At 34.3% G+C, this 25,956-nt stretch overlaps 5 protein-coding genes, 3 non-coding genes and 2 pseudogenes across 10 annotated transcripts; 4 read left to right on the forward strand and 6 right to left on the reverse strand.

The window, feature by feature from the left end:
* Positions 1–68: 68 nt before the first annotated feature.
* On the reverse strand, positions 69–2,114 carry nyn-3 (RNase NYN domain-containing protein). Its single transcript, NM_062861.6, has 9 exons — positions 1,999–2,114; positions 1,834–1,945; positions 1,395–1,455; positions 1,277–1,348; positions 1,160–1,221; positions 998–1,108; positions 784–902; positions 511–725; positions 69–465 (listed from the first exon to the last, which is right to left on the reverse strand). The coding sequence occupies exons 1-9, from the start codon at positions 2,009–2,011 to the stop codon at positions 139–141; spliced, it is 1,092 nt and encodes a 363-aa protein (NP_495262.2). The 5' UTR covers positions 2,012–2,114; the 3' UTR covers positions 69–138.
* mps-1 (MiRP K channel accessory Subunit) lies at positions 1,939–3,848 on the reverse strand. Its single transcript, NM_062862.5, has 6 exons — positions 3,559–3,848; positions 3,311–3,458; positions 3,019–3,108; positions 2,865–2,971; positions 2,605–2,754; positions 1,939–2,337 (listed from the first exon to the last, which is right to left on the reverse strand). Exons 1-6 carry the CDS (start codon positions 3,636–3,638, stop codon positions 2,139–2,141), a joined length of 774 nt encoding a protein of 257 aa, NP_495263.2. The 5' UTR covers positions 3,639–3,848; the 3' UTR covers positions 1,939–2,138.
* Positions 3,849–5,386: 1,538 nt separating this feature from the next.
* Positions 5,387–5,407, forward strand: 21ur-14881. Its single transcript, NR_051189.1, has one exon.
* A 2,164-nt stretch (positions 5,408–7,571) lies between these two features.
* On the reverse strand, positions 7,572–8,162 carry C29F5.5 (annotated as a pseudogene). The gene is made up of 3 exons: positions 8,082–8,162; positions 7,891–8,007; positions 7,572–7,671 (listed from the first exon to the last, which is right to left on the reverse strand). Coding segments are annotated over exons 1-3 (298 nt in total).
* An 826-nt stretch (positions 8,163–8,988) lies between these two features.
* Positions 8,989–10,885, forward strand: sdz-3 (annotated as a pseudogene). Its single transcript has 8 exons — positions 8,989–9,069; positions 9,144–9,259; positions 9,479–9,634; positions 9,682–10,005; positions 10,099–10,328; positions 10,386–10,625; positions 10,671–10,782; positions 10,826–10,885. Coding segments are annotated over exons 1-8 (1,319 nt in total).
* Positions 10,886–12,747: 1,862 nt separating this feature from the next.
* On the reverse strand, positions 12,748–12,832 carry C29F5.11. Its single transcript, NR_101698.1, has one exon. It is a non-coding gene; the product is annotated as a small nucleolar RNA C29F5.11 (small nucleolar RNA).
* Positions 12,833–13,011: 179 nt separating this feature from the next.
* On the forward strand, positions 13,012–15,770 carry C29F5.1 (START domain-containing protein). Its single transcript, NM_062866.7, has 6 exons — positions 13,012–13,125; positions 13,568–13,741; positions 13,872–14,074; positions 14,611–14,805; positions 14,852–15,038; positions 15,388–15,770. The coding sequence occupies exons 1-6, from the start codon at positions 13,042–13,044 to the stop codon at positions 15,694–15,696; spliced, it is 1,152 nt and encodes a 383-aa protein (NP_495267.1). The 5' UTR covers positions 13,012–13,041; the 3' UTR covers positions 15,697–15,770.
* Positions 15,771–15,911: 141 nt separating this feature from the next.
* C29F5.8 (DOMON domain-containing protein) lies at positions 15,912–17,612 on the forward strand. Its single transcript, NM_001038240.3, has 4 exons — positions 15,912–16,161; positions 16,462–16,560; positions 17,206–17,319; positions 17,366–17,612. The coding sequence occupies exons 1-4, from the start codon at positions 15,916–15,918 to the stop codon at positions 17,558–17,560; spliced, it is 654 nt and encodes a 217-aa protein (NP_001033329.1). The 5' UTR covers positions 15,912–15,915; the 3' UTR covers positions 17,561–17,612.
* On the reverse strand, positions 16,763–16,783 carry 21ur-14812. The gene has a single exon (NR_051190.1).
* Positions 17,601–18,785, reverse strand: glb-10 (Globin domain-containing protein). The gene is made up of 4 exons (NM_062867.4): positions 18,645–18,785; positions 18,346–18,511; positions 18,087–18,292; positions 17,601–18,000 (listed from the first exon to the last, which is right to left on the reverse strand). Exons 1-4 carry the CDS (start codon positions 18,767–18,769, stop codon positions 17,901–17,903), a joined length of 597 nt encoding a protein of 198 aa, NP_495268.1. The 5' UTR covers positions 18,770–18,785; the 3' UTR covers positions 17,601–17,900.
* Between the last annotated feature and the right edge of the window lie 7,171 nt (positions 18,786–25,956).

Genomic DNA, 25,956 nt, shown 5'->3' on the forward strand with positions numbered 1-25,956 from the left:
TCAACACGTGCACCCGTCAGGTCATTCAAAGATATCAATCGAGAGATAGAAAAAAGAAAACATGCAAAAAATCGAAACGTTTATCGAATTGTTTGTAAAAATGAAACAGATCTCAATCAAAAATCAATATTTCGATTATTATTTCTTGATTTTATTTGCTTCTTCAGCCAGTGTGAACCATTGAAGCAACGACCCAAGGGAATGATCTCTTGGAAGTTCGATTTTTCCTTTATTAACATTCACGACAGATTGACTAGACTTTTCCGGGAGAGGCAATGGAGTTGGAACAAGAACATCATCACTTAGTTCATTGCTATTTGTTTGTTTCTCAGAAACTTCTACAACAGGCTCCATAACCCATTCTTGAAGTAAATCACATCTTCCTTCTCGTTTCGGATATTTTCTGTAGAATGCATCCGCAAATTTCTTCGGAGCAACATCTTCCACTCTTAATCCATGAAAACACTGAAATATTTCCTTATTTTTTGGCAATTGGACAAGTACACATACATTATCAATACATGGCAATTCTGCAACATCTCGAAACATTTTCCCGGCTGCATAACTCATTGAAATGAGAATAGCTTCAAGTTCAGCACACAAGTAAGCTCTCCTCTCATCAGTCACTTGTCGTTTCGAATTTTTCACAAGATTATAGTCCGGTTCATGAGGCAACGCAAATAGTCGTTGACGCAAAGATTCGGTTCGTTGACTAGTGTTTTCATCTGAAAATAACAAGATTCTAGATGATGTTCGATTATAAAAATAGAAATAATTTCTTACATGTGAATAGTTCGGGAGCATGTCGATAAAACCGATCTGATTGATATTCGACGAAATCGAGTGTTAGCGGTCGGAATTTTACATCGACTGTTCGGTTTCTGATGACGTGGTGGAAGTCACTAAAACCAGTGTAATATTAAATTTGAATTTAATGCATAGCTTTAAAAAAGCCGAAAAAGTCCTAGTCTAGTTTACAATATGATAGGAATGTTACCTGTAACACGGTTGATTGAGAATATCTTTGAACTTGTCTCCACTGACAATTGTACCTCCATGTCTGGCTGCATACGAAACCACATACAAATCATCATAATTGATAAACGCCCTGAAAAACACGTGACTTGCCCACATTGACTTCATTCCGACTCTGACTCACTTTCGTAGTCCCCGACCACTTCTAGCCGGCGTGAATGTCACAATACCAAGTTGCTCCAATTTCTGAGAAAATCAAAAATCAGAATCCAAAAAGCCTAGAGAACAAAGATTATCTTACTGCAAGTAGTTCCGCATTTTTCGAGTTATAATTATTAACATTGTTGTAAACAACAGGCAGGAAAACAGTCACCTGAAATTTGTAATTGGGAAATTAAAGAAAACTAAAAAATTATTACGTCAAATCTACGAATAAGAAGCCATCGGACAACGGAGACGAGGCCAGCACAATCCACGTGACTGAAAAAAATACAGAAATTTGTGCGTATTATTTTTTGTAATTCATTAAAAGAACAGAGCCACGACTTAATTTCCCACGTGTCCACGGAATCTCTACCATCTACCAGACATCTACCAAGGGCATGCTTTTATTCATTTCTGGCACAATTTGCATAAATATTTGCCAATTTCTGAACCAAACTGCTGTTTTTAGATCAAACTTATGACATAAGTTGGCGTCAAAAACCAAGGTGGGGCATTAAGATTGCTTGCTCAAAAGAGCTTGCTCAAAATCATCGAAATTTTAATGAGTGGACTGAAAACAAGCAATTTTCAACAATATCAGAAGTTTGTAATGATTGGAAGCATTGAATTGAGAAAATATTCTGGACAACCCACGTTCTAGCATATCCAGAGGCACTTCTTCCAATGTTGCATCCATCAATGACAAGCGGTCTCGATATTGCCTCTTGAGTCGGTGGTTTGAAATAAGCATTTTCTTTATCGGTTTCTAAAATACTTCATTTCTCTTTTTTTCAATTTTAACCAGAAAAAAAGAATTACTGTTAGTCATCATCCAATGTACATAAGCAGTGTAAATATACGACAAGTTGATTGAAAATCGAATCGATTTGACGATCACAGGACAAAATAATGAAGATGGTGAAGATAAATAAGTAATGCATATAAAAATGAGAACAAAATTACACGTCTAAGCTAAATGATTTATCGTCACAATCAACACGAGGAGTTCTCGATGACGTGGAGGCGTTTGTGTCAAGCGAATATGTTCGAGGATTTGATTTTATTGAATTCATATTTGGTTCAATCAATGAATTCATTGATGAAGATGACGAAGATGACATGGGAATTGCTGTTGAAGAGGAAATTGATGGCTTACGGCTGAAATATATTATTCTTTGAGGTTTCGTTTGAATTTGCTGAAATATGTTTTGTTATTGTATGAAATGTTTCATTTTTAAGTTTCATCTATTAGAACGCCGGTGTGGTCAAATTCAATACGATTGTGTTGTTATTTTGCATTTATAAATAAGACTTTCGACATTTTTCATAAACGTTTCACCGCTAGAATATTATAAAAACCACCAAAAAGCCATTTTTTAGTAGTGTCTCATATTTGGCTACTAATCTGTTTTCATCTTTTCTCACCTATCGGGCTCTATTAAATCCGGTGACGCAATTCCAAAATCGTAAATCATTGAGATTGCAGGAGTATGTGGACGATTTGGAAAATCAGAATGTATGCAGTCGTCAGCACTTACTACAATCTCCGGAATGTCTGATGTGACTGTTGATATGCTGTAATTATAATTATTCATTAAAGGTTATATAAAAGCAAATAGAAAACCATTTCTGTTAATTCTTTAGTTTCCCTGATTATAACTTCTCTAAAAAATTCTGCTAATTACCTGTAATGTCCTCTTGGTCTTGTTCCATTTGGAAGTGGCTTCCATTCGCTATCTTTTCGCTTTTCTGGTCCTTTCTCTTTGTTTTTGTTCACGAGCCATGCAGTCACCTACAACTTTGAATTAATTTTTTTTCGATGTATTTTCATAAATATACCTGGGTTTTTGCTCTCATCAATCGTCTTCTTTTACGTTCCTGTATTTCTAATTCTTCTCGAATTCGCATAGCATCAAGGAGCGAATCCATCTGAAATATAGAGAACTTCATGTAGCTTAATACTGAAGTTATTAGCATTTTTTCAAAATTTCTACATTTATTAAAATTTTGTAACAAAACTTCTGATTTGACCGGGTTTTTGTTTTCAAACAACATACAAAAACCTACGGTCCTCTCTAATTTCATACAATTTCATACAGTTCGATTGTCTACTGTGAAATTCCAAACGTACCTCAACTGTTGATTGTGTTCTCCGAATTGATCGTACCATTAGGAGAATAATGACAAATGAGAACATTATTAAAATTGATATTGTATAAAGTATTCGACCGAACTCATTTTCGTACTCTCTCATTCGGATTGCAGCCTTGTCAAGTACTCTGAAAATTGCCACTTTTCATTAAGAGATTTTCATACCAAAGTTTGACTTTTTGTTTGTCTTTTTTCCCCGATTAATTGTCACAAAATATCAAAACTCACTGGGGATCACAAGCATTTTTCAAAGTGATGCATGCTTCTCGAATGCCTTCTTGGCACGTGGGACTGATATTTTTGTGCATGGAAAGATTAGAGTACTGTCAGTCAGAGTTAATAACGCCAAAAACTAATCAATTAAAACGATCAGACAGAAAGTGAAACAAATGATTAGGTCAAATGAACTTTCAGAAATATGATGAGTTGTAGTAGGTGTCACACACTAATCGATGAGAAGAAGACGACGTGGTGCACAAACGAGCCCTGGCGCCACTGCTCTCGAAGACTGCTTTCCTCCCTTGATTTTCATGCATTTCCATAGCAGCACATATTTGTGTGCGCAGATTCTGGAAGAGACGCAGACATACTCACATGTTTTTTATTATCATCGGAGAGGACATTGAATGGAAGTATAGAGTATGGAGAAAGAAGGGATTAAAGTGTTTGTGTTTGATGTATACCAAAATAAAAACTGTCGCCATCGGAAATTGCCAAAAGTTGGCTTTTACTGAGAGACTCATTTACTAATGTACTTTTCACTAGTGTGTGACAAAGTCAAAATTTGAACCGAGATCCACTTCAAGAGCCACTTAAAGAGTTCAAGACCAGTTCAAACCAGTAATGACTTTATTCACACTTTCCTGATTTGGAGAATAACGAAAAAACATCAAACTCGAAACCATTACCTACACTGTTCTACTATTTGTTCTTACATATATTCATATGTAATCACCCATCAAGTCATAGCTCTTTTTAGTGAAATGATACACCAAAAAACTATCAACTGAATAAATATTTGTATTTATATGATGTTCATTTGGTTGACTCTGCTCTACCAGAAATTATCAAAGTTTCGAAAAGAAGGGAAACTAATCAACTGATTCAGATAACTACTGGGTGGTCCATAATTATGGCGACCACTTTACGGAACTGTAACTTTTTCTTGGACAGCGATCAAAACAAGTTAATATATACATTTTATTGAATAGAAAAAATCGAACATAATGACATATAAAACTTAACATTTACCTACAGCCGCACAGACCTCAAGAAACTCAAAAACCCAGTCGACCGTGGCGCGCAAGTAGGCTCAATTTAGCTTAATTGAGATTTTTAAATGAGATTTATCCAATGATTTATTTTCATTATTATATAATAAAAGTATCCTTGTTTCTAAAAAACATTTCATGAAAATTTTTTTGTGATTGGTTACCGGTGACGGAAGTGACATTTGGTGAAAATTTATAAAGTCAAAAAAGTAAGCTCCCCCAAATTTTGTGATTTTTCTTCCTTGCCAGCCAACGATCCTTTATGCTTAAGTTGACAATGTATCCATTTTAAATTTTTAAAACTTAAAATGGCAATTTGGTTTTCAATATCTTGATATATTCCACAGAATTCACTGTAACCCAATTGGAAGCGAAAAAAAGTGATCTCAACCGCGGTGTTTGTGTAGTTTTTGGACATTTTTTTCGGATCTTTCTATAGCCCCCATCATGCCACACAAAATGCGTGTGTGGCATGATGGGGGTTATAGAAAGAAGGCAGAAAGCCTATCAGGCAGTTGACAGGCACGCGAATGTGCGAAAAATTGAAAGGAAGGAAAGCGAATTAAGCAGTTGGTAAAGCATGAATTTGCTATGTTTCTAGTTCTGAAATATACGTTTCTTTGATAATGTTTCGTATCGGGCGCTCGTTGCTCTAGAGTCACTATCTAACTGTTCAAAGTTGATGTTTAACACTTCAAATTCAAACTAGACCAATGCCCGATTTAAAATGAATACAATGTTTCAGGTTAACGTGTTGAATCCCTGTTGGATAGATGGAAAATTATTGAGAAACTGTTTGGGTCATCGCTTCTTACACTCACACTCTCAACAACTGTTATGAACGACCAAAAAGCAAAGCAAAGTCAGATGACGTTGAAACAGACATAGAGAGTATTTGTAGCAGATTGAATATGGTAGAAATTGTTAAAAACAGACGGTGCATTCATATTTATTTCGAAAAAAAAAATAAAAAAAAATTTCATATTCGACAGAAACTGATATTAGTGATGTTACGAAGCACCAATTTCAAATTACATTTCTCTATAAAACAGAACTCCCATCCAGTCTCAATAATTCCAATTATTATCATAAAACATTTCCTTTTAAGTCATTAACCGACGGCGAGTACATCTCGCCTGAAATTTAATCTGAACATACATTACCAAAAACGACTCAGTTAAAGACTTTGACATTTCCGTAAACAACAAGCTGCATTTCCAAAAGTATATCGGTTATGTGTCAAACTCAGTTCTGCTCAAGTGTAGGCAGTTTCTCCGATTTTTTGATCAACACTCTGTTGAGATTCTACAGAAACGTTTTCCATCTTTCTTTGACCAAAAGTACAAAATTACTCCATCGAAACCAGCCATAGCATTTTTGGGTACCTTCGATTGAGCAGCCACATTCGACGAAGCACCTGGAAAACATTTTGATCGGAGAGTACCCAAAGTTCCAGTTATATAAACTAACCGCTCTGCCACTGACCATCCCACTGACCATCCCACTGACCATCCCACTGACCATGCCACTGACCATCCCACTGACTAATTCTAATTTATGAAAAAAATACATTTTCAAAATAGAGACGAATAAAATTTTAAAAATTTTATTGGTGTCTCTATTTTATCAAGCAAATATATTTTCAAAATAGAGACGAATAAAAATTTAATTTTTATTAGTGTCTCTATTTCATCAAGAAAATATATTTTCAAAATAGAGACGAATAAAAATTTAAAATTTTTATTAGTGTCTCTATTTTATAAAGAAAATACATTTTCACAATAGAGACGAATAAAAATTTAATTTTTATTGGTGTCTCTATTTTATAAAGAAAATACATTTTCAAAATAGAGACGAATAAAAATTTAAAATTTTTATTAGTGTCTCTAATTTATGAAAAAAATACATTTTCAAAATAGAGACGAATAAAAATTTAAAATTTTTATTAGTGTCTCTATTTTATAAAGAAAATACATTTTCACAATAGAGACGAATAAAAATTTAATTTTTATTGGTGTCTCTATTTTATAAAGAAAATACATTTTCAAAATAGAGACAAATAAAAATTTAAAATTTTTATTAGTGTCTCTATTTTATAAAGAGAATATATTTTTATTTCAAACTACCTTTATTGGACTTTGTCCATCCTCGACTTGCTCGTGTCCTCTGCATACCATCCAATTGTATCAGCTTCATCCAATGCACGTGCTCGTTGCTCGACAACGTCTATCCACACCTCATCCATATTGTTCCACTCTGAAAATGGTATTGTTTAGGAATTGTTGCACTTTTTAAACAATTATTTTATACGTAAAATGGTTTTTTCTCGCAGTTTATTTATTCAAAATTGAATTGTTTAATTTCTAAAAATAAAGACGAATTGCGAACTCAGTTAATTTTTGTTTTTGTATTCAAAATTTTTTCAAATTTCAAAAGACAAAATAAATTAACTTAGCTCTTGTCTTTGTTCTTATTGAAATTATTGCAAAAAGTTCTGAAAAGTAACTTTCAAACTTACGTTTCATCTGAACATGCCACTGACCATGCCACTTATGAGTAAAACTCATTTCTGCTCAAGTGCAGGCTGTTTCTCCGAATATTCGATTTTCTGTTATTCTACAGAAGAGTTATCCATCTTTCTTTAACCAAAAGTACAAAACTACTCCATCGAAACCAGCCATAGCATTTTTGGGTACCTTCGATTGAGCAGTCGACGAAGCACCTGGAAAACATTTTGATCGGAGAGTACCCAAAGTTCCAGGTATGAAAACTAACCGCTCTCCACTCTTTTCCCAGATCCGTGATCCTCTCGCTAAGAACTGAATAAATCCATAAAGCAGAACATTGATAAGAAAATTGAAGAACATAAGTTGAACGAAGCGAAGAAAGAGAGCAATCGCCGAATGTGGCTGCTCAAATGCGAGGAATCTGAAGAAATTGTGGAATTGCCATCGATAAGTGTGTTTGGAGGAGGTGAACTCCCAGCCGATCCAGGAACCAAAATTTATTTCAGTTTTGTCATCAATCTAGTTGAACTTTTAGGCACAGGCGCAATGCTTGTGGGCGGAAGCTTCAAAGAAATTAATTTTTTCCAAAATTTCAAAGCCCCGGTATTTTTTGATTAGGACTTGGCAAATCCCAAGGCCTTGTGGGCAAAACTGTCAAGCCACGCCTTGCCACGTTCACGTCACTACGATACTCAAATATTTAGCGAGAAATTCAAAAACTAGTTAACCAACAAATGGCGCAAGCAATGGAGGTGTCATATATCGAAAACATTTCAGCTTACCTCGTGCCTTGGACTGAGTCCAAAAGTTCGAGGAGTTGCAAATTGGAATCGAGGCTCCGCGTCATTTTGATGGGCTCTTGGAGTAGCCGGGGCATGTTGACCATCATTCGCCATATTCTGAAAAAAGAAACAAGCTGTCAGGAATAGGAAAAGTTTAAATAATCTCCCGACATCATTTTAATATTACTCACCTGAACAATAATTTTGTAGGGCTTCCAGTTCCCGTTCGTATCTTTGATCATTATGTCCAAATCCATGATATCACATTCCATGGTTGTTGTATTAATCAAAAATGATTTATAAATCAATATTGGTTTCATAATTCCACTTGGGCAAGTTTACAGCGTGGCAGCACGGTAACCTAGGAATAAAAAACTGTGAAAAGTTTTCTTTCATCTTTTAAGCAGAAATCCATTAAACCTGTGAAATTTTGTAACAAAAATTACCCAATAATTCAATTATGTTTGTAAATTAACTAGAAATCTTCAAAAATATACAAAAACACTCCCCGAAATGTCAAAACTATTGAGTGACTTTTTCAGTAGAAAATGGGGTGCAGCACTAATAGAGTCTGCAGTACTACTGGAGATGCAGCACTAATAGAGAATATACGGTATATGGTATTTGTGAAATTATATATGTAGTCGTTGTAGTCTGTGAAGTTTCCGCTTCTGGAGGGATAGTGAGTTGGGGTTAGTAGTGTAGGGATATAGTCGGGGTACTATAGTGGTACAATAGTAGTACGGTAGAAGTACTGTGAGATTACGGTAGTTTCAGAAAAAAAAATCGTTTTCTGCCCCAGAAGTCGGGGGCCGCGCCGAAAGAGCGGTCCACGGCTGGTAAATAAATAAATATATATATATATATATATAACTGCACTTTTCAGATGGTTTCTCATCTTCAGTCAAATTAATTATGTATTTATTTCTCAAAAGAAAACGAGATAATGTTGAAAAATGAGACGCAGAGAAAAGATGAAAGAAAACTTTTAACAGTTTTTTATTCCTAGGTTACCGTGCTGCCACGCTGTAAACTTGCCCAAGTGGAATTATGAAACCAATATTGATTTATAAATCATTTTTGATTAATACAACAACCATGGAATGTGATATCATGGATTTGGACATAATGATCAAAGATACGAACGGGAACTGGAAGCCCTACAAAATTATTGTTCAGGTGAGTAATATTAAAATGATGTCGGGAGATTATTTAAACTTTTCCTATTCCTGACAGCTTGTTTCTTTTTTCAGAATATGGCGAATGATGGTCAACATGCCCCGGCTACTCCAAGAGCCCATCAAAATGACGCGGAGCCTCGATTCCAATTTGCAACTCCTCGAACTTTTGGACTCAGTCAAGGCACGAGGTAAGCTGAAATGTTTTCGATATATGACACCTCCATTGCTTGCGCCATTTGTTGGTTAACTAGTTTTTGAATTTCTCGCTAAATATTTGAGTATCGTAGTGACGTGAATGTGGCAAGGCGTGGCTTGACAGTTTTGCCCACAAGACCTTGGGATTTGCCAAGTCCTAATCAAAAAATACCGGGGCTTTGAAATTTTGGAAAAAATTAATTTCTTTGAAGCTTCCGCCCACAAGCATTGCGCCTGTGCCTAAAAGTTCAACTAGATTGATGACAAAACTGAAATAAATTTTGGTTCCTGGATCGGCTGGGAGTTCACCTCCTCCAAACACACTTATCGATGGCAATTCCACAATTTCTTCAGATTCCTCGCATACCGTGAGTACTATTTCAGTTTATTAATCGCATTCAATCAAAATTTCCAGCACCTCTAACATTCAAGGATTGAAGAAGTTGAGGAAGTTGTTCAAGAAGTGGAGACTGCACCGACCGATGGAATGATTGATCAGCTTCAAGTGGGTCCAAATCCGTTGGTTGGTCTATTGGATGATGTTCATATGTTGGAAGTTCAACGTGATTCGGGTGTTGCCAACATACTCAATTCACCAGAGATTGTAGTTGACGATGATTTGGCTGAGAGGGCCATTCGAGATCAAATGTAGTCATTGGAGCAACAGGATGGCAACGATTACCCTAATCATCAAGGTCCAGAATCAAACAATACGCTCAGTGGACGCCCAATTCCTGAAGTGAGTCGTTGTTTCCTGATATATAGAAGCTATCTTTCTTCGGCTTGTATATGATTTATCAATTATTTTCGGTGTAAATATCCGATATTTCAGAAGAAGCGTCATTACAACGCCACTCGCAAAAGAGTCAACCGTCGTGATTCGACCATTGTGGAGCCAGAAGCCAAGTCGCGAAAGATGGACGAAAATTGGACAGGAGTTGGAACTGAATCCGAGTCGACTGACTGCGTTGAAACGACTGAAACTCGTTTCACTTGGTTTAAAGCTCAGACAAAACATCCCGGTTTAGCGAAATCCTTGCAATCTGAAGTGACGAAAGTTGGGTAAGTTATCAATACAGTTTTTCAGAACATTACCAAAGCTAAAAAGTTGTATTTCAGACTATCGATCGTGGATCTACAGCATTGCACCTTGCCATGCAAGAGTATAAATTATAACTTCCATTTTTATTCGTTCAAAGGACTCAGCAGAGAGGATTCGAAAAAATTCGAAGAGATGATTGATCAAAATTTCGTCAACAACTTTTGTGCAGAAAATCTTCTCAACAAAGAAGATAAGAATTTTTTTTATTATGATCTTGGATACAAGCAGGTGGTCTCTCTCTCAATGCTGGCCACGTAGTGAGTAATACTTAACTTTTAGTAAAAAACCTTAATTAAATTCAGCTTCAAAATCAAGAATGAGCAGCCACTATTGCATCCTTTGAAAATGCTTTTAAACAAGCAACTTCTCAAGAAAGCATTCGAAGATGCTGATACTCATGTTGAATTGAAAAAAGTAAGATTAGTATAAGTCTTTCTAAAACAGTGTTTATTTTCAGTATTTATCCAAAAATGGCTATTCCAAACTCGTTCAATGGATGGAGGAAATGACACAATAAAACTCGATTGATTTATTTAAAAATTAGATTTTTATAGTAATGAAGTTTGAATTAAGAAGTTCTCTTTTGTTAAAGTTAAGAATTCACACAATGATCTACCTTATCAAGCGCGAGAAACAATTTGGCAGTATTGAGCTAACATTTCTCAAAAAATAACGGATTTTTAGAGAGATTAAAAATAGAGGATTTTTCAAACTGGAGGCCCGGATCTGGACAATTTTATTTAATTTAATTTAATTTATTACGATAGAAGATATCGTGAGGTAGGAAAAAAAACACACATTAATAGATACAAACCATCACAAGTGGTTACATAAATAAATTACATAAATAAAACGAAACAAAAATAAAAAAAGAGATGAGAAGAAAATAATGGCTACATTGGAGAAGAAGCAAAAAACACAAATATCGATGTATAAAAGGCAAGAATAAATGATGAATAGAAGTGAGGATAAGGTAACATTAGATCAGTGTTGCTTCATTGTGGGTAGTGTTCTGTTGACAAAAAAGTGTCTCCTAAGTTTAGATTTTCCTGTGCTCCAGATATATTTCTTTTTAGAACGAGTGTGGGTCTCTTGTTGCTCAAAAAACTCAGATGTTTTTAAGTCTACTTTACCAGTATTCATTCTGATTACTTGGATTCTGTCAATTATTTTACGTCTCGTGCTTAAGGTTTGGAGGTCGAATAGTTCGTTACGTTCCATGGCAGTTTTGTAATCTTTATCAGTTGGATTAATATATCTTTTTTTGATTCTACTATAAAGGCGCCTAGAAAATGCGTTTTGTACAGACTCTATTGCTTTCTCATCCGATTTTTTTGTCGGAGAAGACACTACTGTTCCATATTCTAAACGAGGGCGGATGAAAGTTTTGTATAAGAGAATCATTAGTTTCTTATTGGAGGTACTGTACTGGTTGAACATGTTGGCCAGTTGAAATTTAGCTAGATTGATACATTTCTTCCAATGCTCAGAGAAATCCAGCTTTTCAGAGAATAAAAATCCAAGGTCTCTGGTAATAGCTTTTCGTTCAATAGGGTAACCGTCTAGGTGGTATTTGAAATCTATTCTACGTTTTTCTACAGTGACGTGAACTGTCTTTGATTGGTTTAGAGTGAGTTTTGATCCCCTTGTCCAATCTACTACAGCATCTAGAGCAGACTGTAAATTGTTTTCGCTTTCAGTCTTAGGGGTCGATACATACAATTTCGTGTCATCTGCAAACTGTTTACATGCTACTTTTTCGGGTAATATTGATGATATATCATTAACATAGATACCAAACAAAAGTGGTGACAGAACTGCGCCTTGTGGGACGCCACAAGTGGCCAATTTTCTGGATGACAGCGTTTGCCCAATTCTAACCCTAAAGCTTCTATTTGATCCTTTGTTGGCACAATCTTCTGGAAATTGATACTCCTCGATATCCAATTGATCACAAACATCGATATTCTTCAGAGTCTCTTTTTTAAATATCCAATCAACATTATTTAGCATATTTTGAAGGGAATTAACAGTCTACAGAAATTTATATTTATTCATCCTTTGTGAACAGTATGGAAGCGTTTTGAATAAAAAAGTTCCCAAGTTTTTGTTTAATGTTGCTCGAATTTTTATTTGCTAATCTTTTTGAGGTTTGAAATCTAACTGGTTGGGAAATCGTTCTGTCTAAAATTTATCATTATGAGCTTTCAAATAAAATATTTGTCATTCTACAGCCTCGTGATACAGATTTCTGTCTTTAGAAAATTATAAATTAAGCGAACGCTGAAATACTTATTCTCAACATTTTAAATTATTCGTTATCACAAAAACGTAGCCCAATGCTCCCACTCCAGGTGATGGTCAATCGATGTGTGCGTGTGTCCTCCAAATCTATACGAAATCTTTTCATTGTCTTTATTTTCTCCGAGATATTGGGATCCCGTCATCATCATCGGTGTTTCGAAACTTTGTCGATGAGATTGGACGGGAGCTCCTGCTCCCCCGCATTGTAATCTTATCTGAGTCTCTGTCTTCATAGACTATTTTTTGTTCCCGAACACCCCCTCATGTGCTCTCTCTCTCTCTTTCGTAGGGATCCGTTGTGCTGAAGAATGGCCTCTCTTTAAAACACAACACGTCGCTGGACAGATCGCCGTATAGCCGCTGTTCGATATGTCTGCCGACGGATTCTGGTTGTTTGAAGGTCTTGAAGAAGAACCATACGGTCTTCTTCCATTAAACAATTTATCTGGAAAGGTGAGTAGTTATTAAATATCGATGTAGGACTTTTTTTTTGGTTGGAGAATGTTTTTCTAGCTATTGTATTTCTTTACTTATTAATGAATTTCACAATTGAGAAGATGCCGAGCATTCACTTATGACCAACCAACATGGTAAAACTTCTTGATATTTTATTGTATTAGTTTAAAAGTTGTCTTCTAGATTTTTTGCTACAAAAATTAGAATTTTTAAGTTTCCTAGCTTAAAATTTTAAATGTCTTATGAAAATATTATAATTAGAAATATATGGAAGTTTTTTAAAAATATATGGAAATTTTTTTGTTGTATAAAGATCCATTAAAAATTAAATGATTTGCTGAAGATTTTGTGGAAAAAATGTATGAAAGTAAATGTGAGATTACAGTAAACGTGAGAGCGAATCATCTACTGTTTTCGTTAATAAAAATCAATTTTACAGGGAGGACCAACAAGTACAAAATATGTAGACCGTATTGGATCGTATCAATGGTATCTCAATGATGAGACAGCAACTATTCTTGTTCCAGGAGCACCTGTTGAATCATTCTATTGGCCAGGTGGCAAGTTGATGCAAGATCATGGAGTGATTATTTATGACGTCAATCATTTGAAAGTGAGTTCATAAGTTGTTGACTGAAACACGAGTTGAAGCACGAGAAGCGTGTAGATTTTTTTATTTGGAAAACAAAAATCAATCCATTTTTACAAGCAATGTGCTGATTTGGAAATCAATATAATTACAGGTACGGGAAGGATCTTTGGATGCCATCATTATTGCGGCACGTTTGCTCAGTGAGAAAAAGAAGAAACCAATCGATTTCTCTCAATTCCATTTTATCACGGATGCTATCAATTTGCAAAAGATTTTTGCATTCTGTAATGAAGCCGGAGAAGGATTGTTCCGAATCGATTGTGAACGCGTTGGAAAGACTGTTCTGCTCACTAGGTAAAAATAAATAGGTAGTATATATACCTATGTATAGGTAATAAATAAAAATAAGGTACCGTATATCCTCTATTAGTTTTGCACCCCTTGGCTCAACTTTGGCAGCTCATATCTCAGTAGTCGTTTGTTCTATAGAAAAGTTGTCAACTGATAAAATATTTGTTAGGTGGTTTTCTATAGTATGTAGTTTGTTAATTATTTATATGTTCAAAACAAAATGAGATATGAGCTGTCAAAGTTGAGCAAAGGGGTGCAAAACTAATAGAGGATATACGGTAGGCATGCAAACTGAAAACGAGAAAATTTAGTTTTATCTGTTTATTAAAAACTTTTTTGTTTTTAAAAAGTTTTTATAGTTTTCGTGATGCTTAGTAACTGGATTTTTCAAAATTCAGAAAAGTTTAGAACTTGAAATAAATTCTTGAAAAATTCGCACCAAAAAGTGAACATCTGCCTTGTCAGCCCTTCTCAAAGCAAAACTTCTAAACTTTTCGGTATTCTTATTTACTCAAAACAAACCAATAATTGTATTTCAGAATGGAAGCTTCTGATTTAATGGAAATCGGACATGTAACTTTTGATCAAAATCTGAAACATCGAATGACTCGCCCCCGTGGTGCTCATTCAACGGGTCCATTCTTCCAACTTGTTTCATATCAATATGGGCAATTCCGAATTCTTGTTAGATATGAAGTTGACTGTGCTGATTATGCAGCTGTCAAAGCCACTCCGTATGTTTTTTTTTGTAATAGTAAACAAAAAATTAAATTATTTTAGAGTCCCAGTAGATAAATCTGAAGTTCTGCCAGAGAAAAAGAAAAGTGATATGAACCCGGATATTGAAGTAGTGAATTATGGAGAAGTACCACATGATGTTCCACTTCAAGTACTCACAACATACCCACAAGGAGCTGGATTCCCATTTTTCACGTGGGCTCAGTTGTTCTTCACTAATGCTAACCATGTAAGTTTATGAAATATTTTGAAAAAAGATTTTTATACTCGACTGTAACTTAGACAGAATTATGAACATCTTGTCAATGTCTTGTCCAAGTATATGTAGATAGATTTTGGTACGATATTTCCAACAGATGCTTCCAACTTGGACAAAAAAGGTTTATCCACGCTTTTTGCAACTTCTGCCACAACTTTTACCATTTTATTATTTTTTGAGCGCATAATGAACAGCGTTTTTTGAGAGAGATTTTCTCAATATAAAATAGTTATGGGCCTACGAAATTGCGCAAAAAATAAAACTCATCAGATCAATAATTTTACATTTTCCACCCATCAAAAAAATTATCTAATTGCAGGAGCTTCTTGGTTGGTTCAAAGGAAACGGAGATTTCGGAAAGCCAGCTATTTACACTTTGCAAGATGTCTCTAAAATGATGAAGCCCCTTCCGTTGGTCTCTTTGTGCAAAGTTCACGACTGTCTTGACAAAGTTTACAAATTCTTGACTAAGAACGATGACAATTTCCGATGTGGACTTGTGTGGAAAGGAAAAGCTCATCTGGAAATCTTCGCGAAACACGAAGAAGCAACTGGTGGAATCAGTAAGGGAGTCCGTGATTTCTTGGCTACACAATGCAAAGATGATGAGCCAGAAGAGCAAAAGTGATTGATGAATGACCGTTTCCAATTTAATTTCCTTTTTGTATAATGTGTTCTAACAAATAAATAATTGTGTTTTGGAAGCGAGAATCATTAAATAGAAACCAGTTTTATCATCACTTCTTGGAAAAGAAGAACAATGTCCGTTGTTATTTCTAGACTTTCCAGCTTAAAACACACCTATAAATGGCCCCTCTGATATGATCAATGTTGATTCAAACTTATGATGATTCTATTCATTTTTTTCATTTTATTCATATGCCACGTCACTAGTTTCCACGTAACTCATATCAGTGACTGTGGAACTGCAAGAGGTTGTTGGAAACTACCAAATGGATGTAAAGATGCCAGTGACTGTCAGACAATGATGACGTGGAAACATGAAAGAAGACATTTGATTATTGAAATTGAAAGTAAACTGGTGAAGCCTGATATGTGGCTCGGTTTCGGATTTTCAAAAGATGGTTTGATGGTAGGCTTGTTTGGAAGTTTTGAAATGTTGCTTTATTCTTGTCTCTAAATGTTGCTAATTGTGAAAGCATTCAAATTTTAAAAAATCGTGTGTAAGACTTATCATGTTCCAGTCCTGTTCTTAACTGCCAAACTCCTCATTTTTATCGGCTAGCAATACAGTTTTTTTTTAATTTTCTAGAGCGCCTATAATCATCATCCCAGGATAACAGAAAAACGATTAGCTTAAAAGTATGACTGTTATGGAGCTCGCTCATAGCAAATCTACCTCGTAGCCGTTTTCATCTAAATTGGGTTTCAGGGAAATGATACGGTATTCGAATGCCAATTTCCAGCCAGTGGATCAGGGAGTGTTCTTATTTCACATAACACAGCAAAGAGAAACATCGTTTTGAAAACAGTAAGTGGTGTATAAAAGAGCTCCTCAAAGTCCTAAAAATGTTCATTGTTTCTCACTTACATAGTTTATACAACCCCCTTCATTACATTTCTAGTTTAATGGAGTTTTTATGACTTACATACGTGATTTTATTATCGTAAAAGTTAATACTCAATTATAAATATACTACTTGTAGGCTATTTATCCATTAAAACACAAGTTATACCTGACGTAGAAGCACGCAACGCTCACACGTCATACAGATTCAGAAATAGGGTTCTAGAAATAGTGTTCTAGAAAATCAAACAAAACTTTTTTTTAAACTTTTATTCAGATAAAAGTCTTTTAATATATTAAAAATTGAAGCAAACTCAAAGTTTATTTCAAAAACAGGCAACTAAATCTTTTTTGAAACATCTTGAGTTCTTCATGGTATTTTCCTCTAGTCGTCCAGTCCCAGGGGTCTAATTTGATAGTTTTTAGTTGGCTTTGATTTTAACAATTAACTATAGATGTATGAATATATGAACGTATGAAATGTTTATATTAATTTTTTCCATCCATAGTTAGAAATGTTTTTATAATACATATCAGAGGTAATTGAGAAATGAGCTGTCAAAACGGAGCAAAGTGTTACAATGAAATAGTTGTTAACTTCCAATTCAGGCGTCCGAACTTCTAATTAGAGATGGTTACACCGAATTCAATGATGGAAAAGCAATGTGTGGAGGTGAATGGATTCTCGATAATATTCATTTGGGCACCGAAGAGAGAACTTTGGTAAGCCGTCCTTAAAATTATTTATAAATTATTTCAATAAATGCAGATGCACGTAATATCATCTGGTCGATACCATTTATTCTTTGCTTATGGAAAAATGGAAAATGGAGAGAAAAGAATGCATGGAATGGTTGGAAAAGAGGCTCCATGGAAATCGCAGAAACAAGTTCGATTCTGTCAACGATGTTCGAGCTCATTTGCAAATGTTGATTCAAGTGACGAGTTCATTAAGAAATTGTGAATCCCTTTCAAAATTGAGAGGTGATGGTGAAAAAATAAATGAGTTTAAATTTCTTTATTTCTTGAAAATTAAAATATGTTGTTTCCATCCGAAAAATTTCAGAACCATATTTTTTCAAATAGCATGATAAATCATTAAATTATTCGGATAATCAGATAATCAAAGCTGTTCAAAACAATACGTATGTATATGGTTAAAATGTTGATTTGGTGAGGAGAAAAAGATCGTTGTGTACAATTTTGGAACATTAAAAATCTCAACATATTTTGATAGATATATTCAGTGGTCATTTTGAAAAAAAAGAAGAAAAAAAACACATGTTCATTAGTTTGAAAAAGTCTCAGAATCCATTGTTAGAGCCTCCTTTAGTTCCGCCAAGCTGTTGCTTTCGTCGATCGGAATATCCATTACGCATTTGATGCACGATTGAGTTAATCACTCTGGAAAATGTTTATTTTATATGTAAAAATTATGCAGTTAAACTGAATTTGGTGCCTCGAAGCTTAATACCACAAAACATTTTTACCTCTGCCATGCCAAAATCATCTCGTTCCTTTTGTCCTCGTCTGGTATATAAGCTGAAAGTGTCTCATCAATCTTCTCTGCCATGCAAACCAAGAATATATCCCAGAAATGTGAATTGAATCCACGAGAAATGAAATCAACATGCCGGGCTCCCAATTGTTCACAAGCTTCTCTCACTTGATCATCATTAAGCTCATATGTGATGATCTGAAAACAATAATCAATTTCTTAAAAAAAGTTCCAGCACTCGAAAGACTAACCAATTTGTAGAAGAATGCTTGGATTGTTGAAGAAAGACCCAAAAATGCTGCATTTTGCATTGGGCTCTCATTTTCTGCGATTCCAAATGCCAGTTTGATTGAAGTGGATCGTGTAGCCGATTTGTGCCAGATTTCTGTGAAGAGCTCAGGGCATTGAGCAAGAACTCTGCAATTCAATTTTTAGATACTCCAGAAGGCAAATACTAAAATGAGTAAGCAATTTTCTATGTTTTTCACAGTTTCATTCAGTTTGAATCTCAGATTCTTTTTAATAAGTTTCCGTGGACGTTTTTACAAACCTTGGCCATTCTTGAATCACCAATTTCTTTGTTTTAGCATTCAATGGTCCAACTTGTGCTGAGCCAATTCCATTTCCAACCACTGGTTCCTTCTTTCCGCGGATCGTTGACAACAAGCCCATCATAGTGTGTGTTTGTGTTCTAAAGGTTTTTCTTTCAATAAATTCTGAACAAAATGACGAATATCAGAAGGAAAATGTGTCAAATTCAGATATTTTTTGGTATTCATGCAGTAAAAAATACTTTCGAACACAAAAAAAGAAACGAAAACATAAAACCGATCAGTTGTGTTTTGCCCCATAATGTACTTTGTCTTATGATGGATTAGGAATGGGCAACAAGAGAAAAAAAGAAAGAATCAGGAAGTTGCCATTATTGTAAACCCTAGGATTTTCAATTGTACATTTGTTTTTTTCAAGTATACTGAAATGAAAATGAATATGCCGGCTAACTCAAAAATCACTAACTTTGACGTTCAGAAAAATAAATATCATGAAAAACCAGTTACCTAAAAACCATTAAACATGCAGATGAAAATGCCAAAAAGCGACCATCGAAACTACAATAAGATGTCTCAAATTGGCTCAACTTGGCAGAGTTAGACCACGTGAGAATCTGAATCATCTTAGCCGACAGACAAAATAGAAATTAGCTGTCAGTGTCGTGAGAAACTATATTCTTCCGTTCTTTTCTTGATGCATGGAAATAACAATTTTCAGAAAAATTTAATAATTATTATTTTCCAATTATTTTTTCTCTGGTTGCATTAGAAATCCTGGAATTAATAAAAAAGAAAAATTAAACGTGGAAGTGATTTCAGTGTAGATCATTTGGAGCTCCAACGCTTTACGTGATTTTTAGACTCATTCAACTATCATTTCTGCAGAATCACCTCTAAAAATCCGTTACGTTTGAAATTTGCAGTGATGCGCGTAATGTTTGAATATATTACGTCTATTTTTATCTTTCGATATTTGTTGTTTCATTCTGAAAATTACTTTTTTCGACTAATGAGATGGTTTTAAAAATAAACCTAAAGAAACAATTTGGGAATGGAATTTAATAAAATAAAAGTTACAGTTAATTTGTGGTTGTTTTCATGGAACTTGCAGAATTGACGTTGGCCAAGAAAATTCCACAAAAAGTGTACGATTCAGAAACTAAATGATTGAAAAAACTAGTTATTTGAAAGAAATTTCACAAAACTTCTTTGAGGAATCAATTTTGAAAAATATTTTGAATGTCAAAGAAAAAGTAATTGGCAACATTTAAATGAAATAAGTACTTTTTGAAAATCTTTCTATCTGAATGACATAGCTTGAAAATTTTTTCAAGTCTGTAAAGGGTAGCAATCATCCTATCACGTGTTTCTACTTTGCTCTTTTTAGCCAAACCATCAATCAGTGGAAATAGACTCGGAAGCCGATGGGCGTATTCCAAAAAAGAGGTACCAAGTAACGAGAACTTCCGCAATTTATTCTCTTCTTTGTTTCTTTTGACATTCTCACGCACCCATTCACGAACTTTGACTTTAGAGGAATCCCCCAAATGATACCTTATTTTCGAAATTAAACTTCTTTGTCTCATCGAGTGGGCGGTTTGCATTCTCGTTCTTCAAGATTTGGGAGCCATAAAAAGTAGACAGAGAGCACTCTCCGAAATCGGACTTTTTGAAAGACAAAAGAGGAAGACACCGAAACAAAAAGTGATGCCAATGGGAAAGTGAAATATGGAAAAGGAGAAGGAATCAAGTTTACACCATTTTTGTATCTCACGAAATGCGATGCTCTTTGTTGGGACATAATTCGGAAATAGTGTATTTTTTAACATTTGGCAATGTTAAGCGAACATTTTCAAAATGTTCCAAAAATAATAATAATAATAATTTATTACGCTCGCTGGGAGACGTGAAGGAATACAGAATACAAAAGTTATCATTGTTCGCTTGAACTAGAATTGGTGCAGTCGGGCAATTGTTTCCATTCCATTAGAATGTTGTCCCTGTCCTTGCGTTGTCCTTGCATAAATGATGTCAGGACATTCAAAATCATTTTAATAATCTTTATTAATTTCCAATAATTCAAATTTAATTCAAAAACTTTTTTCAAATTTTTAAATTTGTCGTCAAAAAGAGGCGATTTTTAAGTATTTTGAAGTTTAAACCATTAATTGCACCTATTTGATTGAAAGTTCTATAGAGAATCTTAATATTTTATCGAGCATTCAAATTTGGATTATATCGAACCAGTGGTATTTCGTTTCATGAACTTTTTTCAATTGTCCTATTGTTAATGCCTTACAAATGTCAATCAAATTCTCATTGCCACTGGCAGATAAAGTTGGTATGAGAATGTCACGGTACCATTCAAATACGAGGAAGTAGGTTAATATATGTAGAACAAATTTTGATCGAACAACTATCACCATCTGCTTACATTCATAAATCACATTTCTGAGAAATTAAATGTTAAACGAACTTTCGATTTTCGAAAGAAAAGAAATATCATGCAACTTCCTTGCACTTTTCCTAGTAATGTTGTTGTCATCAGATAAAGTAAATGTAAAATAGACATATAATCGAATTTTACGGCATCTTCTATTCCCCAAATGTTGTGTATCAAAAGTTCATGGTCCCAGACAGAAAATGAAAAAAGGGAAAAATAAAAGACGGATTTTGTTGTTTGTGAAAAATATGCAGATCACGGTTGAGTGATTTCGTTAATTTCATTATTCAATTGCATTCAAACTATTTTTCTGGAATGGATATGAAAGAATGCGAGAAAAAAGTGATAAAGCTCAAAAAAGAGTTGGTGAAGCAACACGCAACGAGTCTCCTAATTGGGGCAAAGCACAGATCGGAAACATTGAGAAAAGAAGGCTCATCAGCAGTTCGTTTTGGTTTTTGGCTTTTGAAAATTTGTTGAACTCCGGAACAGATGAAAAGAACACTAATAGAGGCACTAGTTTTTAGAAGAAAAAAAATCTATGGAAACAGTTAGAGCTTATTTTCAATATGTTTGAAAAATCGACAGACTGGAATTTACTACTAGCTTTCAAAATGTGAAATTTTTGTTTTTAAATGTTAAGCTTTCTCGAAACCACCGGAATCAGGGGAAGTAACGCGTTTCAAGTAATTGTAAGGAAATCTGTTGACCAAAAAGAAAGATGCACAATGTCAAGTTGGGTAGGAGTTAGGCTTAAAAAAATACACTGAAGAATTACACTGAATTACACTATTTCTATATCAGTTTTCAAAAATTACTGACTATTTTCAACATGACAAATACCTGGACGCGTTCAAAAATAGAAAAAAAATAGAAAAAAGGAAACGACAAGATTGGTCCCACTCATCTTTCCTTCCCGGCTCCTCCTTCTTCCAATCAACAGGAAATTGGGCTGTGAGCCGGGAGGAAGAAGAAGAAAACGGCGGAAGGAAGTCCGAAACGAGTGTACCCATTACGTTTTATACCCTACACGGCGCCTAGATAGACTCCGCCCACTATTTTCCGACTCGGTTCCGGGATCAAAATGTTACCTCCGATGAAGACAAAATGACCTGTTGAACTGATGTTTTTTAGAAAATTTTCTGAATCTTTTGGTTGATCATCTCGAATATTTAATTATTATAAGGACATCATCATTTAAGTGACACTTGTCACGTAACTCTTTATCATTAAAAGATAGATTTGGCTTGTGTTTTGCGTCATTTGACACGATTCAGTGGCTTTTCAAGATATTTAGGAGATGTACTGAAATAGATGAAGCTTGCAACTTTTGAAAATTATAGAATTGACGAGTCAACGGAGACAATATTCTGGATATATTTTACAAAAATCTCAAGTATTCATAAATTTTATTTAAAGTCACGAAGGGAGAATTTTTCAGATTTAGAAATAAAACTCAGTCAGACAAACTTCAACATATTATCTCTGAAAAATAGAAAATGCCAATATATAAACTTCGGAAAAAGATCACATCTATTAGAGAAACAGTCTAGAGAGCATTGTGTTTCCTAAAGCAGAAACTGGCGTTCTTCATAAAGGTAAATCGGAATAAAACATTTTTAAAAACATTTGGATTGGAATACATTGAGGAAATGAATAATTGTAAAAACATATCCAAATGTTCAATCTAATCTCGCCGTGTCAAGCTAAACGGCCACTTGTTTTGCTTCCTTTTGTGCCATTTTGACATTTTCATATGTCATTTTAATCAGTACCTGATACAATACCTGATACAAGTCTAAGAATTCATTTATAACAATTCCAAGAATCGAAGAAATCGGAAAAAGTCACGTTCTGAGAGCAAATTTTGATTGAGTTTATGGAGAATCCTTTGAAATTTTCTCATGCGACAACATGATTAATTTGAGACACACGGAGCAATAGAAGAAAAGCATGGGGAAAAGAAAAAAGATAATAATAAGAAAGTTAAAAATATTTAGATTCCCAAGAAGCAAAAAAGCAAATTTCTTGACGTCGATAAAAAGCATTTAACATTAGAATAAAAACGATTGGCAGGTGAATGTTATGACTGACGGGTAGAGGTGGAGCAATGGAATAATATTTATAAACATCTGCTTCACAATGATCAGTTATTCATTCAATCTGACTGAAACTGAGAACCATTTTGACACCGTTTGAGGTGGGAAAAATACATTGGAAAAAATGGACGCACTCGGAAAAATATTAATTTTCCTGTGAAAGATCAATCCTAAAAAAGGAAAACAAGGCGAAAGGTCTATAACAAAAGATAAAGAGAAAGCTCTGCATTTCTTATTATTACAAAAAAAACAACTATAAATAGTGTGTTATTTTCTTTTTTTTTAAGTGTTCGTTCTGGGAAAGTTTTATATTTTTATTGCTTCGAATGAACTTCACTTGATATGAGAAAGTACAAAATTTCAATTTCCTCATTTTAATTAAAAATAAATTTTTAAAACGTCAATAAAAAACTCTATTGTTCCAGGAAAATAATTATTTCACAGATTTTTTGAAAAATAGCTGCCTGCTGAGATTCCAGGATATTTATATAGGGCTCCGTCTGTAGGCGTAGATTTCTATTTCTGAAATCAAGTTGTAAAGTGTTTTCCTAGAAACTTTGTGTCAAAAGTCTAGAACGACTACAGAAAATTCAGAAATCACTTGTGTATCTCAAATATTACGCTTGGAAGTTTTTAAAATCAAGTCAGAATTGCAGCAAACACCACAAAAAATTAAAAAAAAATGTGGGTGCATTTTTTCACCCAAATTTATTAAATCTAATAAGAAAAGACCTTACCAAGTACCTTATTGGAAAGAGAGGTGAACGTTTTCAGACATTCCTACTAAAAGCTGAACAACAAACCCGTTAAAACGGTTGAATTACTAAATTTTGGCGAGGCCGCTGATGTGTGAATTTGAACTGGAGACAGACAAAGTGTCATTGAACGAGAAATTTTTAAGAAAGTTCATTGTTTTATATGTATTTTGTGCTCGTTCAAATGTCTAATGCTCAAATTTCCACCTGCATACATATCTGAGTTTCTAAGTTCATTGCGAACATGCATAAAAATAGAATTGAAGAACTTGCAAAAAAACTGAAAAAGATACCAAGGATCATCATGTTTGATGAAGCGAATCCGTGTAATTCATGCAGAACATTTAATTCACTGCTCATCATTTGATCGGGAACGAATTCTAGAATTGGACAAGGTACACTTTTACAGCTGGTATTTTTTTTATTTCAGTGCATAAAATCTCAAAATGTACGTCACCTCAATATTCAATTTTACCTCCCTAATTTATTTTTCTAAATATCATTTCCTATATCACGTCGGGTGTGGTATATCTGAAATAAGAAAATTTCAAAACTTCCGTCTTCCGGATTGTCCAATAAGTCCAGCTGCACAATCTTTAGTCGACAAATGTGTGAAGTAGTAGCATATTCTTTAGATGATTTCATAGTTGAGCCCTTCGCTCGGTAAAAGTAAATAAGGGAATTGAGAGCACGTGTCACGGACCTCCGACCGGATACAAAACACACAAAAGCATCAAAAGACATGGATCTACAGAAACAGAAACTAACAAAACATAACATCTGAAAACTGATTCGTATTAGGATAAAACTAGAAAGTAAGTATTCATGTACTTTCTGGGTCATTCGGATCAACTCTATTCGCTGTGAACAGCTCGTAAACTTGATTAAGCGTTTTATTGTGTTCCAAGTAAAAATAAGTTAAACTTAAAATACTCAGAAAATGTTTTCCGGCTTACCAAATATTTTGTCTAAAAATATTTCGAGCTGATTGTTATTTGGAAACTGCATATTGTTATGAGAACAGGAAAACGTCATAAGTTATGAACAAAAAATGAAACAAAGTGGGACGTCCACTTTAAATCATTTCGAGTCTAGAAACTGAAACAATTCTCATCTAAACCGTGTCTCACTAGTTTAAAACCAACTTTATCAAACTTCATGGCTGAACATTTTTTGTTTCTTTTTTTGTGGCTCTTTTAATAACTCTTTTATTGGGGATTTTTCTTTTTAAAAAATTTACATGTACAAAAATAATAGTAGGGACATTTGTTTTGAAAGTTGAAAAAACGTTTTCTATGTGAAACTAATCTACAAAGAGCAAAGACTTTTCAAGCCTGAGAAATTCTTCAATTCGGGAATTTCAATTTCACAAATTAGTAATTCAAATGGGAATCCCACGTTTTTAGACGAAAGAATTGAACGAGAAAAAAGGAAAAGATGATGAAAAACTAGAAAGACGGAAAAAGTGCTCAATTAAGACTTAAATACCACCGAATATTAGGCAAGAAGGCAGCTGTCTTTTCTCAAAGATGTTTGGTGAGAAGCACACAATTTGAGTTGGAACAGGCTGCTCTTCCGGGAAATTGTAAACGAGAAAGGAGACCTTAATTGACAAGGATACCAATGGAATACAAACTTTTTTTGGACGAACAGAATGACGAAGTACGAGTTGGACAAATTTGAGAAAGTTTCAAAAAGAGAATAGAAAAAAGGACTGACAATCAAAGAAATCAACATTTTTGTAGTAACATTAGGTCTTATGGAATAGGAAAAGGTACATCTTCTACCTACATATAAAGTGTGGACAGTATAGATTCACATACTACACATCTTCTGATTTCATATGTTTTCAAAAGTTTGATAGAAGAATACTACATCCTGTTTTTGCGAATTTTGGTAGTTATCGAGGGTGTAGGTACGACGTAGGCACAGGTCAACTTGTAGGCTAATAGGCAGGAATTTGTGTGTTTAGCAAGTAAATCTTAAATATGGCAAGTTAATTAGATTTATTTTA

The sequence above is a fragment of the Caenorhabditis elegans genome, chromosome II, assembly GCF_000002985.6.
Source record: "Caenorhabditis elegans chromosome II".
Lineage (NCBI taxonomy): Eukaryota > Metazoa > Nematoda > Chromadorea > Rhabditida > Rhabditidae > Caenorhabditis > Caenorhabditis elegans.

Bases quoted from the DNA above. Each gene is read 5' to 3' on its own strand.
- nyn-3 (NM_062861.6), bottom strand. The intron at 726-783 runs GTAAGAAATTAT...TGTTATTTTCAG, and splicing joins TGCTCCCGAACTATTCACAT to ATGAAAACACTAGTCAACGA. The intron at 466-510 runs GTATGTGTACTT...GAAATATTTCAG, and splicing joins AATTGCCATGTATTGATAAT to TGTTTTCATGGATTAAGAGT.
- mps-1 (NM_062862.5), bottom strand. From the start codon at position 3,638: ATGCACAAAAATATCAGTCCCACGTGCCAAGAAGGCATTCGAGAAGCA. The intron at 2,755-2,864 runs GTAATTAGCAGA...TTATAATTACAG, and splicing joins AGACCAAGAGGACATTACAG to CATATCAACAGTCACATCAG. The intron at 2,338-2,604 runs GTGAGAAAAGAT...AATATATTTCAG, and splicing joins GATTTAATAGAGCCCGATAG to CCGTAAGCCATCAATTTCCT.
- C29F5.1 (NM_062866.7), top strand. From the start codon at position 13,042: ATGTCTGCCGACGGATTCTGGTTGTTTGAAGGTCTTGAAGAAGAACCA. The intron at 13,126-13,567 runs GTGAGTAGTTAT...TCAATTTTACAG, and splicing joins TAAACAATTTATCTGGAAAG to GGAGGACCAACAAGTACAAA. The intron at 14,075-14,610 runs GTAAAAATAAAT...ATTGTATTTCAG, and splicing joins AAGACTGTTCTGCTCACTAG to AATGGAAGCTTCTGATTTAA.
- C29F5.8 (NM_001038240.3), top strand. From the start codon at position 15,916: ATGATTCTATTCATTTTTTTCATTTTATTCATATGCCACGTCACTAGT. The intron at 16,561-17,205 runs GTAAGTGGTGTA...CTTCCAATTCAG, and splicing joins GAAACATCGTTTTGAAAACA to GCGTCCGAACTTCTAATTAG. The intron at 17,320-17,365 runs GTAAGCCGTCCT...CAATAAATGCAG, and splicing joins GCACCGAAGAGAGAACTTTG to ATGCACGTAATATCATCTGG.
- glb-10 (NM_062867.4), bottom strand. From the start codon at position 18,769: ATGATGGGCTTGTTGTCAACGATCCGCGGAAAGAAGGAACCAGTGGTT. The intron at 18,512-18,644 runs GTTTGTAAAAAC...ATTGAATTGCAG, and splicing joins GTGATTCAAGAATGGCCAAG to AGTTCTTGCTCAATGCCCTG. The intron at 18,001-18,086 runs GTAAAAATGTTT...AACATTTTCCAG, and splicing joins ATGATTTTGGCATGGCAGAG to AGTGATTAACTCAATCGTGC.